This window comes from Danio aesculapii, chromosome 10 (assembly GCF_903798145.1).
Source record: "Danio aesculapii chromosome 10, fDanAes4.1, whole genome shotgun sequence".
Taxonomy (NCBI): Eukaryota; Metazoa; Chordata; class Actinopteri; order Cypriniformes; family Danionidae; genus Danio; species Danio aesculapii.
The window spans coordinates 45,515,498-45,530,228 of NC_079444.1; the positions used below are offsets into that span (position 1 = coordinate 45,515,498).

A 14,731-nucleotide genomic window follows, 5' to 3' on the forward strand; every position below is an offset into this window, starting at 1 on the left:
TGGTGTGTTTGATAGGGTTGGAGCTGAACTCTGTAGGACGGTAGATCTCCAGGAACAGGGTTGAGCATGTGTATGAGCTTGTAGAGTGCAGGAGTGCCCAAACTCTGTCCTGGAGGAGCTGTGTGCTGCATAGCTTAGCTAACACCTGAACCAGCTGATGGAGCTCTTACTAAGTAGACTAGACACTTCCAGGGAGGTGTGTGGAAGGAAGTTGGAGCCAAACTATGCAGGACACCGGCCCTCCAGGACCAGTTTGGGCACCCCTGATATAGTGTATAAGATGGTTACAGGTTTCCAACATTCTTCAAAATATCTTTGTGTTTAACAGAAGAAGCTCATGCAGGTTTGTGATGAGTAAATGATGGCAGAGTATTCAGTTCTGGGTGAACCGGGCCTTTAAGATCATCATATCAGGAATGGTTGAAGGTTGTTAGGAGTGTGCTCTTCCTTTAAACCTTTCTGCTGTTCTGTATTGTACAGTGTTCAGCATTAATGAGTGTGTCCACTTATGGAAATGAGGATTTTTATCTGCTTCTGATTGAATATAGGCTATATTTTGTGCATTAATACAAATCAGTTTTATTATATGCATTAAAATAAGAGTTTGGTCACCAAACATCAAAATATACATTTAATTCTAATGATTAGAAATCACAGACTACAAATGTTTAACTAAAAGTTTTATTTTTTCAGTTTCTCTTGATTTTTCCTCAACAGATTACTTTGTGTACTCATTTTTGTTCGATTAGTTGATCAGTTTTGTCTCTGCTCCTGACTAATCCACTGTATCTGCTCTGATATATTACTGTAGAGCATCCTGGGTGAAACATTACAGTAAGAGAGATCTGTGAGACTCCTTTATGATCAACATTAATCAGTTTGCCCCTGTCTGTGTGTGCCTGTGTGTCTTTGCAGATGGGCGGAGCTTCCTCCTACAACACCCAGTTTCTGTCTCACTCCGGCCCCCGCGGGCCCCCAGGGATGTCCCCCTCCGGGATGGTAGGCTCCAGACCTCCCTCTATGGGCCCCATGTACACACAGCAGGGCCAGAGGCTCCCGCAGCACCCCGGATATCCAGGGAGTCAGCAGGGGCCGCCGCGCCACCAGCAGGCCCTCAAGCGCCCATACAACTCTGAGGTGCGAGATCTGTGCTAGCGTTAGCTCAATCTGTCCTGTTTCATCCACAACACAGAGGTAGCGCATCGTTACAGCTCCAAATGTTCATCAGAGGGAAACACCACCTCAAATTAGGGTGTAGACATGGGAGTAGCGCATTTTCACTCATTCATTTTCCTTTGGCTTAGTCTCCATTTCAGAGATCACCACAGCGGAATGAACCGCCAACTATTCCAGCATATGTTTTACACAGCAGATGCCCTTCCACTTGCAACCCAGTACTGGGAAACACCCATACACACTCATTCACACACACACACACACACACACACTCATACACTACGGCCAGTTTAGTTGATCAGTTCCCCTATAGCGCATGTGTTTGGACTGTGGGGGAAACCGGAGCACCCGGAGGAAACCCACACCAACACGGGGAGAACATGCAAACTCCACACAGAAATATCAGTAGAACACATCATCAGAACACCGGCAGATCTTTCTAGGGTCGTGTCCACATGTACACGGGGGTTTATAATGGATTTCCCCCTGCTTTCAATTGAGACTGCACTTGAAATGTCTGCAGACCTGATCAGTGCACTGACTAGTGAACAAGGGTGCTGATTGAGACGCACTCAAATAAATATTTAGTCACATTTATTTTAATCTCACATAACATCTATCCTAAAGCGGTGATCATGTGAAAGCGGGTCTGACTGTGTGGTAATGACTGCTGTTTTTCTGCAGGGTTTTCCGGGTCAGCAGTACGGCCCTGGGATGGGTGGTGGGGGCCCATACCCTGGTCAGCCCATGCAGTATCACGGCCCCGGGCCCCAGCGCTCTGCCCCGTCCCCATCATATCCCACACACCGCATGCCGCTCCAGCAGCCCAGTATGGCCCAGTATCCTGCAGGACCAGGAAACCCCAGCCAATACTACAAGGTACACACATTTACCACAGGACCACCATGTTTATCAGAAGTAAACCTTAAAACACTTCATTTATCTTGACTTTTACTGTTAAAATATTCTTAGAATTATAGAAGTGATAAAGGGACAAAGCCTTGATTAGTACACAAGAACAGCTCTTATTAGTGTGTATAAGGGAAGTGCACTAGCATCTGATACTGACCGTCAAGAGACAACGAGTCGTGAAGAGATTTTTGAAGCTGCAGGTTTATATTGCAGAGCAGGTTTAGAATAACAGCGGTGGATGATTACTGTGTAGTGTTCACTAGAGAGTGCACATAACACCTGTGCTGTTTATTAGTGTGTAGTGTTCACTAGAGAGTGCACATAACACCTGTGCTGTTTATTAGTGTGTAGTGTTCACTAGAGAGTGCACATAACACCTGTGCTGTTTATTAGTGTGTAGTGTTCACTAGAGAGTGCACATAACACCTGTGCTGTTTATTACTGTGTAGTGTTCACTAGAGAGTGCACATAACACCTGTGCTGTTTATTAGTGTGTAGTGTTCACTAGAGAGTGCACATAACACCTGTGCTGTTTATTAGTGTGTAGTGTTCACTAGAGAGTGCACATAACACCTGTGCTGTTTATTAGTGTGTAGTGTTCACTAGAGAGTGCACATAACACCTGTGCTGTTTATTATTACTGTAGTGTTCACTAGAGAGTGCACATACAACCTGTGCTGTTTATTATTACTGTAGTGTTCACTAGAGAGTGCACATAACACCTGTGCTGTTTATTATTACTGTAGTGTTCACTAGAGAGTGCACATAACACCTGTGCTGTGGATTATTACTGTGTAGTGTTCACTAGAGAGTGCACATAACACCTGTGCTGTGGATTATTACTGTGTAGTGTTCACTAGAGAGTGCACATTAACACCTGTTCTGTGGATTATTGCTGTGTAGTGTTCACTAGAGAGTGCACATAACACCTGTGCTGTGGATTATTACTGTGTAGTGTTCACTAGAGAGTGCACATAACACCTGTGCTGTGGATTATTACTGTAGTGTTCACTAGAGAGTGCACATAACACCTGTGATGTTTATTATTGCTGTGTAGTGTTCACTAGAGAGTGCACATAACACCTGTGCTGTGGATTATTGCTGTCTAGTGTTCACTAGAGAGTGCACATAACACCTGTGCTGTGGATTATTACTGTGTAGTGTTCACTAGAGAGTGCACATTACACCTGTTCTGTGGATTATTACTGTGTAGTGTTCACTAAAGAGTGCACATAACACCTGTTCTGTGGATTATTGCTGTGTAGTGTTCACTAGAGAGTGCACATAACACCTGTGCTGTGGATTATTACTGTAGTGTTCACTAGAGAGTGCACATAACACCTGTGCTGTGGATTATTACTGTAGTGTTCACTAGAGAGTGCACATAACACCTGTGCTGTGGATTATTCCTGTGTAGCTTTCACTAGAGAGTGCACATAACATCTGTGATGTTTATTATTGCTGTGTAGTGTTCACTAGAGAGTGCACATAACACCTGTGCTGTGGATTATTGCTGTCTAGTGTTCACTAGAGAGTGCACATAACACCTGTGATGTTTATTATTGCTGTGTAGTGTTCACTAGAGAGTGCACATAACACCTGTGCTGTGGATTATTGCTGTCTAGTGTTCACTAGAGAGTGCACATAACACCTGTGCTGTTTATTATTACTGTAGTGTTCACTAGAGAGTGCACATAACACCTGTGCTGTGGATTATTACTGTGTAGTGTTCACTAGAGAGTGCACATTAACACCTGTTCTGTGGATTATTACTGTGTAGTGTTCACTAAAGAGTGCACATAACACCTGTTCTGTGGATTATTGCTGTGTAGTGTTCACTAGAGAGTGCACATAACACCTGTGCTGTGGATTATTACTGTGTAGTGTTCACTAGAGAGTGCACATAACACCTGTGCTGTGGATTATTACTGTAGTGTTCACTAGAGAGTGCACATAACACCTGTGCTGTGGATTATTACTGTAGTGTTCACTAGAGAGTGCACATAACACCTGTGCTGTGGATTATTACTGTGTAGTGTTCACTAGAGAGTGCACATAACACCTGTGATGTTTATTATTGCTGTGTAGTGTTCACTAGAGAGTGCACATAACACCTGTGCTGTGGATTATTGCTGTCTAGTGTTCACTAGAGAGTGCACATAACACCTGTTCTGTTTATTATTGCTGTGTAGTGTTCACTAGAGAGTGCACATAACACCTGTGCTGTTTATTATTACTGTAGTGTTCACTAGAGAGTGCACATAACACCTGTGCTGTGGATTATTACTGTGTAGTGTTCACTAGAGAGTGCACATAACACCTGTTCTGTGGATTATTACTGTGTAGTGTTCACTAGAGAGTGCACATAACACCTGTTCTGTGGATTATTACTGTAGTGTTCACTAGAGAGTGCACATAACACCTGTGCTGTGGATTATTACTGTAGTGTTCACTAGAGAGTGCACATAACACCTGTGCTGTGGATTATTACTGTGTAGTGTTCACTAGAGAGTGCACATAACACCTGTGCTGTGGATTATTGCTGTCTAGTGTTCACTAGAGAGTGCACATAACACCTGTGCTGTTTATTATTACTGTAGTGTTCACTAGAGAGTGCACATAACACCTGTGCTGTGGATTATTACTGTGTAGTGTTCACTAGAGAGTGCACATAACACCTGTGCTGTGGATTATTACTGTAGTGTACACTAGAGAGTGCACATTAACACCTGTTCTGTGGATTATTACTGTGTAGTGTTCACTAAAGAGTGCACATAACACCTGTTCTGTGGATTATTGCTGTGTAGTGTTCACTAGAGAGTGCACATAACACCTGTGCTGTGGATTATTACTGTGTAGTGTTCACTAGAGAGTGCACATAACACCTGTGCTGTGGATTATTACTGTAGTGTTCACTAGAGAGTGCACATAACACCTGTGCTGTGGATTATTACTGTGTAGTGTTCACTAGAGAGTGCACATAACACCTGTGATGTTTATTATTGCTGTGTAGTGTTCACTAGAGAGTGCACATAACACCTGTGCTGTGGATTATTGCTGTCTAGTGTTCACTAGAGAGTGCACATAACACCTGTTCTGTTTATTATTGCTGTGTAGTGTTCACTAGAGAGTGCACATAACACCTGTGCTGTTTATTATTACTGTAGTGTTCACTAGAGAGTGCACATAACACCTGTGCTGTGGATTATTACTGTGTAGTGTTCACTAGAGAGTGCACATAACACCTGTTCTGTGGATTATTACTGTGTAGTGTTCACTAGAGAGTGCACATAACACCTGTTCTGTGGATTATTGCTGTGTAGTGTTCACTAGAGAGTGCACATAACACCTGTGCTGTGGATTATTACTGTAGTGTTCACTAGAGAGTGCACATAACACCTGTGCTGTGGATTATTACTGTAGTGTTCACTAGAGAGTGCACATAACACCTGTGCTGTTTATTATTACTGTAGTGTTCACTAGAGAGTGCACATAACACCTGTGCTGTGGATTATTACTGTGTAGTGTTCACTAGAGAAGGCACGACACCTGTTCTGTTTATTAGTGTGTAGTGTTCACTAGAGAGTGCACATAACACCTGTTCTGTTTATTATTGCTGTGTAGTGTTCACTAGAGAGTGCACATAACACCTGTGCTGTGGATTATTGCTGTGTAGTGTTCACTAGAGAGTGCACATAACACCTGTGCTGTTTATTATTACTGTAGTGTTCACTAGAGAGTGCACATAACACCTGTGCTGTGGATTATTACTGTAGTGTTCACTAGAGAGTGCACATAACACCTGTGCTGTGGATTATTACTGTAGTGTTCACTAGAGAGTGCACATAACACCTGTGCTGTGGATTATTACTGTAGTGTTCACTAGAGAGTGCACATAACACCTGTGCTGTGGATTATTACTGTGTAGTGTTCACTAGAGAGTGCACATAACACCTGTTCTGTTTATTATTGCTGTGTTGTGTTCACTAGAGAGTGCACATAACACCTGTGCTGTGGATTAATACTGTAGTGTTCACTAGAAAGTGCACATAACACCTGTGCTGTTCATTATTGCTGTGTAGTGTTCACTAGAGAGTGCAAATAACACCTGTGCTGTTTATTATTACTGTAGTGTTCACTAGAGAGTCCACGTAACACCTGTTCTGTTTATTATTGCTGTGTAGTGTTCACTAGAGAGTGCACATTACACCTGTGCTGTGGATTATTACTGTAGTGTTCACTAGAGAGTGCACATAACACCTGTGCTGTTTATTATTGCTGTGTAGTGTTCACTAGAGAGTGCACATAACACCTGTGCTGTTTATTATTACTGTAGTGTTCACTAGAGAGTGCACATAACACCTGTGCTGTGGATTATTACTGTGTAGTGTTCACTAGAGAGTGCACATAACACCTGTGCTGTGGATTATTACTGTAGTGTACACTAGAGAGTGCACATTACACCTGTTCTGTGGATTATTACTGTAGTGTTCACTAGAGAGTGCACATAACACCTGTTCTGTGGATTATTGCTGTGTAGTGTTCACTAGAGAGTGCACATAACACCTGTGCTGTGGATTATTACTGTAGTGTTCACTAGAGAGTGCACATAACACCTGTGCTGTGGATTATTACTGTGTAGTGTTCACTAGAGAGTGCACATAACACCTGTGCTGTGGATTATTACTGTGTAGTGTTCACTAGAGAGTGCACATAACACCTGTGCTGTGGATTATTACTGTAGTGTTCACTAGAGAGTGCACATAACACCTGTTCTGTTTATTATTGCTGTGTAGTGTTCACTAGAGTGCACATAACACCTGTGCTGTTTATTAGTGTGTAGTGTTCACTAGAGAGTGCACATAACACCTGTGCTGTGGATTATTGCTGTGTAGTGTTCACTAGAGAGTGCACATAACACCTGTGCTGTTTATTATTACTGTAGTGTTCACTAGAGAGTGCACATAACACCTGTGCTGTGGATTATTACTGTGTAGTGTTCACTAGAGAGTGCACATAACACCTGTGCTGTGGATTATTACTGTAGTGTTCACTAGAGAGTGCACATAACACCTGTGCTGTGGATTATTACTGTAGTGTTCACTAGAGAGTGCACATAACACCTGTGCTGTGGATTATTACTGTAGTGTTCACTAGAGAGTGCACATAACACCTGTGCTGTGGATTATTACTGTGTAGTGTTCACTAGAGAGTGCACATAACACCTGTTCTGTTTATTATTGCTGTGTAGTGTTCACTAGAGAGTGCACATAACACCTGTGCTGTGGATTAATACTGTAGTGTTCACTAGAAAGTGCACATAACACCTGTGCTGTTTATTATTGCTGTGTAGTGTTCACTAGAGAGTGCAAATAACACCTGTGCTGTTTATTATTACTGTAGTGTTCACTAGAGAGTGCACATAACACCTGTTCTGTTTATTATTACTGTAGTGTTCACTAGAGAGTGCACGTAACACCTGTTCTGTTTATTATTGCTGTGTAGTGTTCACTAGAGAGTGCACATTACACCTGTGCTGTAGATTATTACTGTAGTGTTCACTAGAGAGTGCACATAACACCTGTGCTGTTTATTATTACTGTGTAGTGTTCACTAGAGAGTGCACGACACCTGTGCTGTTTATTAGTGTGTAGTGTTCACTAGAGAGTGCACATAACACCTGTGCTGTTTATTATTACTGTAATGTTCACTAGAGAGTGCACATAACATCTGTGCTGTGGATTATTACTGTGTAGTGTTCACTAGAGAGTGCACATAACACCTGTGCTGTGGATTATTACTGTAGTGTTCACTAGAGAGTGCACATAACACCTGTGCTGTTTATTATTACTGTAGTGTTCACTAGAGAGTGCACATAACACCTGTGCTGTGGATTATTACTGTAGTGTTCACTAGAGAGTGCACATAACACCTGTTCTGTTTATTAGTGTGTAGTGTTCACTAGAGAGTGTACATAACACCTGTTCTGTTTATTAGTGTGTAGTGTTCACTAGAGAGTGCACATAACACCTGTGCTGTGGATTATTACTGTGTAGTGTTCACTAGAGAGTGCACATAACACCTGTGCTGTGGATTATTACTGTAGTGTTCACTAGAGAGTGCACATAACACCTGTGCTGTGGATTATTACTGTAGTGTTCACTAGAGAGTGCACATAACACCTGTGCTGTGGATTATTACTGTGTAGTGTTCACTAGAGAGTGCACATAACACCTGTGCTGTGGATTAATACTGTAGTGTTCACTAGAAAGTGCACATAACACCTGTGCTGTTTATTATTGCTGTGTAGTGTTCACTAGAGAGTGCACATAACACCTGTGCTGTTTATTATTACTGTAGTGTTCACTAGAGAGTGCACATAACACCTGTTCTGTTTATTATTGCTGTGTAGTGTTCACTAGAGAGTGCACATAACACCTGTGCTGTTTATTATTGCTGTGTAGTGTTCACTAGAGAGTGCAAATAACACCTGTGCTGTTTATTATTACTGTAGTGTTCACTAGAGAGTGCACATAACACCTGTGCTGTTTATTATTACTGTGTAGTGTTCACTAGAGAGTGCACATAACACCTGTGCTGTTTATTATTACTGTAGTGTTCACTAGAGAGTGCACATAACACCTGTGCTGTGGATTATTACTGTGTAGTGTTCACTAGAGAGTGCACATAACACCTGTTCTGTTTATTATTGCTGTGTAGTGTTCACTAGAGAGTGCACATTACACCTGTGCTGTGGATTATTACTGTAGTGTTCACTAGAGAGTGCACATAACACCTGTGCTGTTTATTATTACTGTGTAGTGTTCACTAGAGAGTGCACATAACACCTGTGCTGTTTATTATTACTGTTGTGTTCACTAGAGAGTGCACATAACACCTGTGCTGTTTATTATTACTGTAGTGTTCACTAGAGAGTGCACATAACATCTGTGCTGTGAATTATTACTGTGTAGTGTTCACTAGAGAGTGCACATAACACCTGTTCTGTTTATTAGTGTGTAGTGTTCACTAGAGAGTGCACATAACTCCTGTTCTGTTTATTAGTGTGTAGTGTTCACTAGAGAGTGCACATAACACCTGTTCTGTTTATTACTGTGTAGTGTTCACTAGAGAGTGCACATAACACCTGTTCTGTTTATTACTGTGTAGTGTTCACTAGAGAGTGCACATAACACCTGTTCTGTTTATTAGTGTGTAGTGTTCACTAGAGAGTGCACATAACACCTGTTCTGTTTATTAGTGTGTAGTGTTCACTAGAGAGTGCACATAACACCTGTTCTGTTTATTAGTGTGTAGTGTTCACTAGAGAGTGCACATAACACCTGTGCTGTTTATTACTGTGTAGTGTTCATTAGAGAGTGCACATAACACCTGTGCTGTTTATTAGTGTGTAGTGTTCACTAGAGAGTGCACATAACAACTGTTCTGTTTATTAGTGTGTAGTGTTCACTAGAGAGTGCACATAACACCTGTTCTGTTTATTAGTGTGTAGTGTTCACTAGAGAGTGCACATAACACCTGTTCTGTTTATTAGTGTGTAGTGTTCACTAGAGAGTGCACATAACACCCGTGCTGTTTAATATTACTGTAGTGTTCACTAGAGAGTGTACATAACACCTGTGCTGTTTATTAGTGTGTAGTGTTCACTAGAGAAGGCACGACACCTGTTCTGTTTATTAGTGTGTAGTGTTCACTAGAGAGTGCACATAACACCCGTGCTGTTTAATATTACTGTAGTGTTCACTAGAGAGTGTACATAACACCTGTTCTGTTTATTAGTGTGTAGTGTTCACTAGAGAGTGCACATAACACCTGTTCTGTTTATTAGTGTGTAGTGTTCACTAGAGAGTGCACATAACACCTGTGCTGTGGATTAATACTGTGTAGTGTTCACTAGAGAGTGTACATAACACCTGTGCTGTGGATTATTACTGTGTAGTGTTCACTAGAGAGTGCACATAACACCTGTTCTGTTTATTAGTGTGTAGTGTTCACTAGAGAGTGTACATAACACCTGTTCTGTTTATTACTGTGTAGTGTTCACTAGAGAGTGTACATAACACCTGTGCTGTTTATTAGTGTGTAGTGTTCACTAGAGAGTGCACATAACACCTGTGCTGTTTATTAGTGTGTAGTGTTCACTAGAGAGTGTACATAACACCTGTGCTGTGGATTATTACTGTGTAGTGTTCACTAGAGAGTGTACATAACACCTGTGCTGTTTATTAGTGTGTAGTGTTCACTAGAGAGTGCACATGACACCTGTGCTGTTTATTACTGTGTAGTGTTCACTAGAGAGTGTACATAACACCTGTTCTGTTTATTACTGTGTAGTGTTCACTAGAGAGTGCACATAACACCTGTTCTGTTTATTACTGTGTAGTGTTCACTAGAGAGTGTACATAACACCTGTGCTGTGGATTATTACTGTGTAGTGTTCACTAGAGAGTGCACATAACACCTGTGCTGTTTATTATTACTGTGTAGTGTTCACTAGAGAGTGCACATAACACCTGTGCTGTTTATTACTGTGTAGTGTTCACTAGAGAGTGCACATAACACCTGTGCTGTTTATTATTACTGTGTAGTGTTCACTAGAGAGTGCACATAACACATGTGCTGTGGATTATTGCTGTGTAGTGTTCACTAGAAAGTGCACATAACACCTGTGCTGTTTATTAGTGTGTAGTGTTCACTAGAGAGTGCACATAACACCTGTTCTGTTTATTATTGCTGTGTAGTGTTCACTAGAGAGTGCACATAACACCTGTGCTGTGGATCATTACTGTAGTGTTCACTAGAGAGTGCACATAACACCTGTACAGCAGCTCAATTGGATTCAGATCAGGATATTGACTAGGCCACTCCAAGATCTTCATTTAGTTTATCTTCAGTCATCCAGAAGTGGACTTGCTGCTTCTCGTGTGTGTTATCTCCTTTGCTGATCTCTTTTTGGCTTTGTCACCTTTGTAGAGCGTTAGTGTACGAGCATCAGTTTGGTCAGATCAGATGTTCAGTGTTTGTGTGTTTGTGTGTTCGTGAAGCTGACGATTGTCGTTTGTTCAGCAGGCGGAGCAGTTTAACGGTCAGGGGAACAACCACAGCCTGAGCTCTGCAGTGACCGCTGGAGGATACAGCAGCTTCAACCAGCCCACCGTCAACGGGGTGTGTGTGCTGAAACACGAGTCTGCCTGTTAATATTTGACCATGCCCTGAGAGCCGCTGTCGGACTTTAGGTCAAACTCCACTCAGTCAGAATGTGTTGTGAACAGAAAGATGGACAGATCATGTGTTAAACGAGTTACTAATTGCACAAAAATATAGATATTGGGCATCTGCAGGAGTCATATCACCGGGTGAACACTGTTGAGTCTGGGTTATTAGACAAATTAAGTTAAATTACATTTAAAATAATACATTAAATATAAATAAAATAGAATATTTAAAATAAATAAATAAAAATAAACAATTTAAATGAATAAATATAAATAAACATTAAAATAAATAAAAAATTATAATAAATATAAGTTAATTCATATATAAATATTTAAGTCAAATTTAATAAATAATAATAATATAAGTACATTTAAATTATTAATAATAATAATAATATAAGTTAATTTAAATTATTCGTATAAATAAAAAAAGTTTAAATATATTTTAATAAATAAAAAAGGATGTCAATTTAAATAATTACTAAAATTATAATTAAAATGAATAATTAATCAGTTGTTCGCCCCTTAATGTTTTTAAAGGTTTGTTTTTCTGGAAATAAAAATATACACTTTTTAAAAATTAAATCAAATAAAAATGAATTAAATTAGAAATAAAATAAAAATAAATTAAAATTGAAATGAAATAAAAATAAATGTAATAAGATAATAATAATAATAATAATTAATATGTAAAAACTGCTAATGCCAATATTACTAAGTGCTTTTTCCTGATTGGCTGCAGGTTAGTTTGTCTGGAAATAAAAGTAAAATATAGATTTCTGAAATGTAATTAAATAGTTAAATAGTTATAAATGAAATAAAATGTGATGGTGTGTCAGTATGTTGTTAATGTGTGTATGAACTCTAAATGATAAACTTGCTAAATCAGCGTGTTCCCGAGATATATTTTCTGTTGTGTGTGTGTGTGAGAGAGTATATGGGTGTGTGTATGCTAATATTATAAAAGAAGAAATATTTCTGTGTGTGCTATTGTTATAAAAGAAAAATTATGACTACTGATGAAAACTAATGAGTGTAACTTTACATTTACACACTGTAAATGAGAATATTGATGTCGTTGTGTTGCTGATGTTGTCCTGTGTGTGTGTTTGCCTGTGCAGCCGGGCCGAGCAATGCCAGGATACCCCAGTTCTCCTCTGCCAGGGAACCCCACGCCCCCCATGACTCCCGGCAGCTCCATGCCCTACATGTCCCCCAATCAGGACGTCAAATCCCCGTTTTTGCACGACGTCAAGCCCAGCATCAGCGCTCTGCAGCCCCCTACAGGTTACACACCGCTGCAGTCTAACACACTAACTTACATCACATGCTTTATTTTATCCTGTGAAAAAATGCTGCGTTCCACACCGTCTGTATTATTATTTATTATTGTTTATAGCTATTATTATTATTTATACTTTAATTTATTATTCTTATATTTATCATAATCTTTGCTCTCATATTTGTACTTATCTCATATTTTGTATTTTTATTTATTTGTTCTTATTTATTGCTATTATTTCTTTTTTATTAATGTTTATATTCATATCTGTTATTATTATTATTTATTACTTTTAATATTATTTTTTGTATTTGTATTTTCTTATTATAATTTTTTACATTTTTATTATTATTTATTGCTATTATAATTTGTTAATTTTTATTTTTATACTTTTATTATTATTATTACTATTATTATTGATTGCTATTATCATTATTATTAATATATAATTTTGTATCTACATTTATTATTATTTATTGCCTTCATTATTGTTTATTTTTATGTTTGTATGTAGTATTATTATTATTATTATTATTATTATTATTATTATTTATTGCTATTATTGTTATTATTTTATACTTTTATTTATAATTCTTTATTTTTCATTTGCTGGCATGGGGTGAGTTTGAGGGTTGTTCTTTAAAATGTGAAAAGCTTTAGTATTATATAAAATGAACATGAGTATGCAAACAAAACCCCTCATTTACATTAATACATACATTATTATTATTTATTGCCTATTTTTCATATATATCTATATTTCTTTATTTATTTTTATTATTTTATTTATTATACTTTTGCTATTATTATATAATTTTGTATTTACATTTATTTGTTATTATTTATTGCTATTATTTATATATTTTTAATTTTGTTTCTATCTATTATTATAATGTATTGCTTTTATTATTTATTTTTTGTATTTATTCGTTATTATTATTATTAATTTTTAGCTATTATTCACATTTTGTAATGTTATTTTTATATGTATACATTATTATTGTTGTTATTATTTATTGTCATTATTATTATTATTATTATTATTATATAATTTTGTATTTACATTTATTATTATTATTTATTGCTATTATTATTTTATACATTTGCATTTACATTTATTTGTTATTATTAGTTATTGCTATTATTTCTTTTTTTAATGTTTATATTTATATCTATTATTATCATTTATTGTTTTTATTATTATTTATTTTTGTAGTTATATGTATTTATTATTATTATTATTATTATTAAATTTTTTTATTTTAATTTCTATACCTTTTATTATTATTATTATTATTGTTATGATTATTATTATTATTATTAATATTATTAGTGCTATAATTATATAGCTTTGTATTTACATTTATTATTATTTATTGTTATTATATTTATATAATATTATTATTTTAATTTGTTACTATTATTATTTATTTTTGATTTTCTGGTATGGGCTGGGTTTGCTCTATCTTTCTGAAAAGTTTAGTAGTACACATGAATATGTAAATAAGCATGAGTGATTGCGCCCTCAGGAAACCCCAGTGACGACCTGCGTCTGACGTTCCCCGTGCGGGACGGTGTGGTTCTGGAGCCCTTCAGACTGGAGCACAACCTGGCCGTCAGTAACCATGTGTTCCAGCTGCGCGACTCCGTCTACAAAACACTCATGATGAGGTCAGAGCACGCTTTTACTGCAGCTTTTACTTCATTACACTGTGGAAATAAGGCTTTTTCTTACCACTGGGTGCTCTGGGGAAGTGGAGACTAGCCTGGTGTGTGGTTGTTTCTAGAAGGGATACAGCAACACAAGCCAACAAGAACTATTTATGTTATTTATTTATTTATTTACCCATTAATTGTGTTTTATTAACATCTAACCCAACTCTAAACTCAACCTGCACAGTAATATATGAATTATTGTTGTACGGTGTCACAAAGAAAGCAGGCTATATTGATGCGAGTGTCCTCAGCTGTATCCCTTCTAGACTTTATCCTAGTATCTTACTGCTAACATTAACATTACTGTCTGATAACAAAATCACAGCTATACTGTGTCATTCTGCTAACAAATCATTATTGTTTTTGGTTTATTAGCCTTACTACACATTTATATTTTGTGTGTGTTCAA

At 37.9% G+C, this 14,731-nt stretch overlaps 1 protein-coding gene across 2 annotated transcripts in view; it reads left to right on the forward strand.

Annotated features, from left to right (window-relative positions):
* The window catches only part of zmiz2 (zinc finger, MIZ-type containing 2), a 102,051-nt gene that overhangs the window by 72,434 nt on the left and 14,886 nt on the right, over window positions 1-14,731 (forward strand). Inside the window, exons 6-10 of one of the 2 annotated variants that reach the window (XM_056466423.1) lie at window positions 916-1,137; window positions 1,861-2,055; window positions 11,176-11,274; window positions 12,446-12,611; window positions 14,136-14,277. In XM_056466423.1, coding sequence (XP_056322398.1) covers window positions 916-1,137; window positions 1,861-2,055; window positions 11,176-11,274; window positions 12,446-12,611; window positions 14,136-14,277 — 824 coding nt within the window. The remainder of the gene's footprint in view (window positions 1-915; window positions 1,138-1,860; window positions 2,056-11,175; window positions 11,275-12,445; window positions 12,612-14,135; window positions 14,278-14,731) is intronic. The other variant, XM_056466424.1, reaches the window with a different exon arrangement.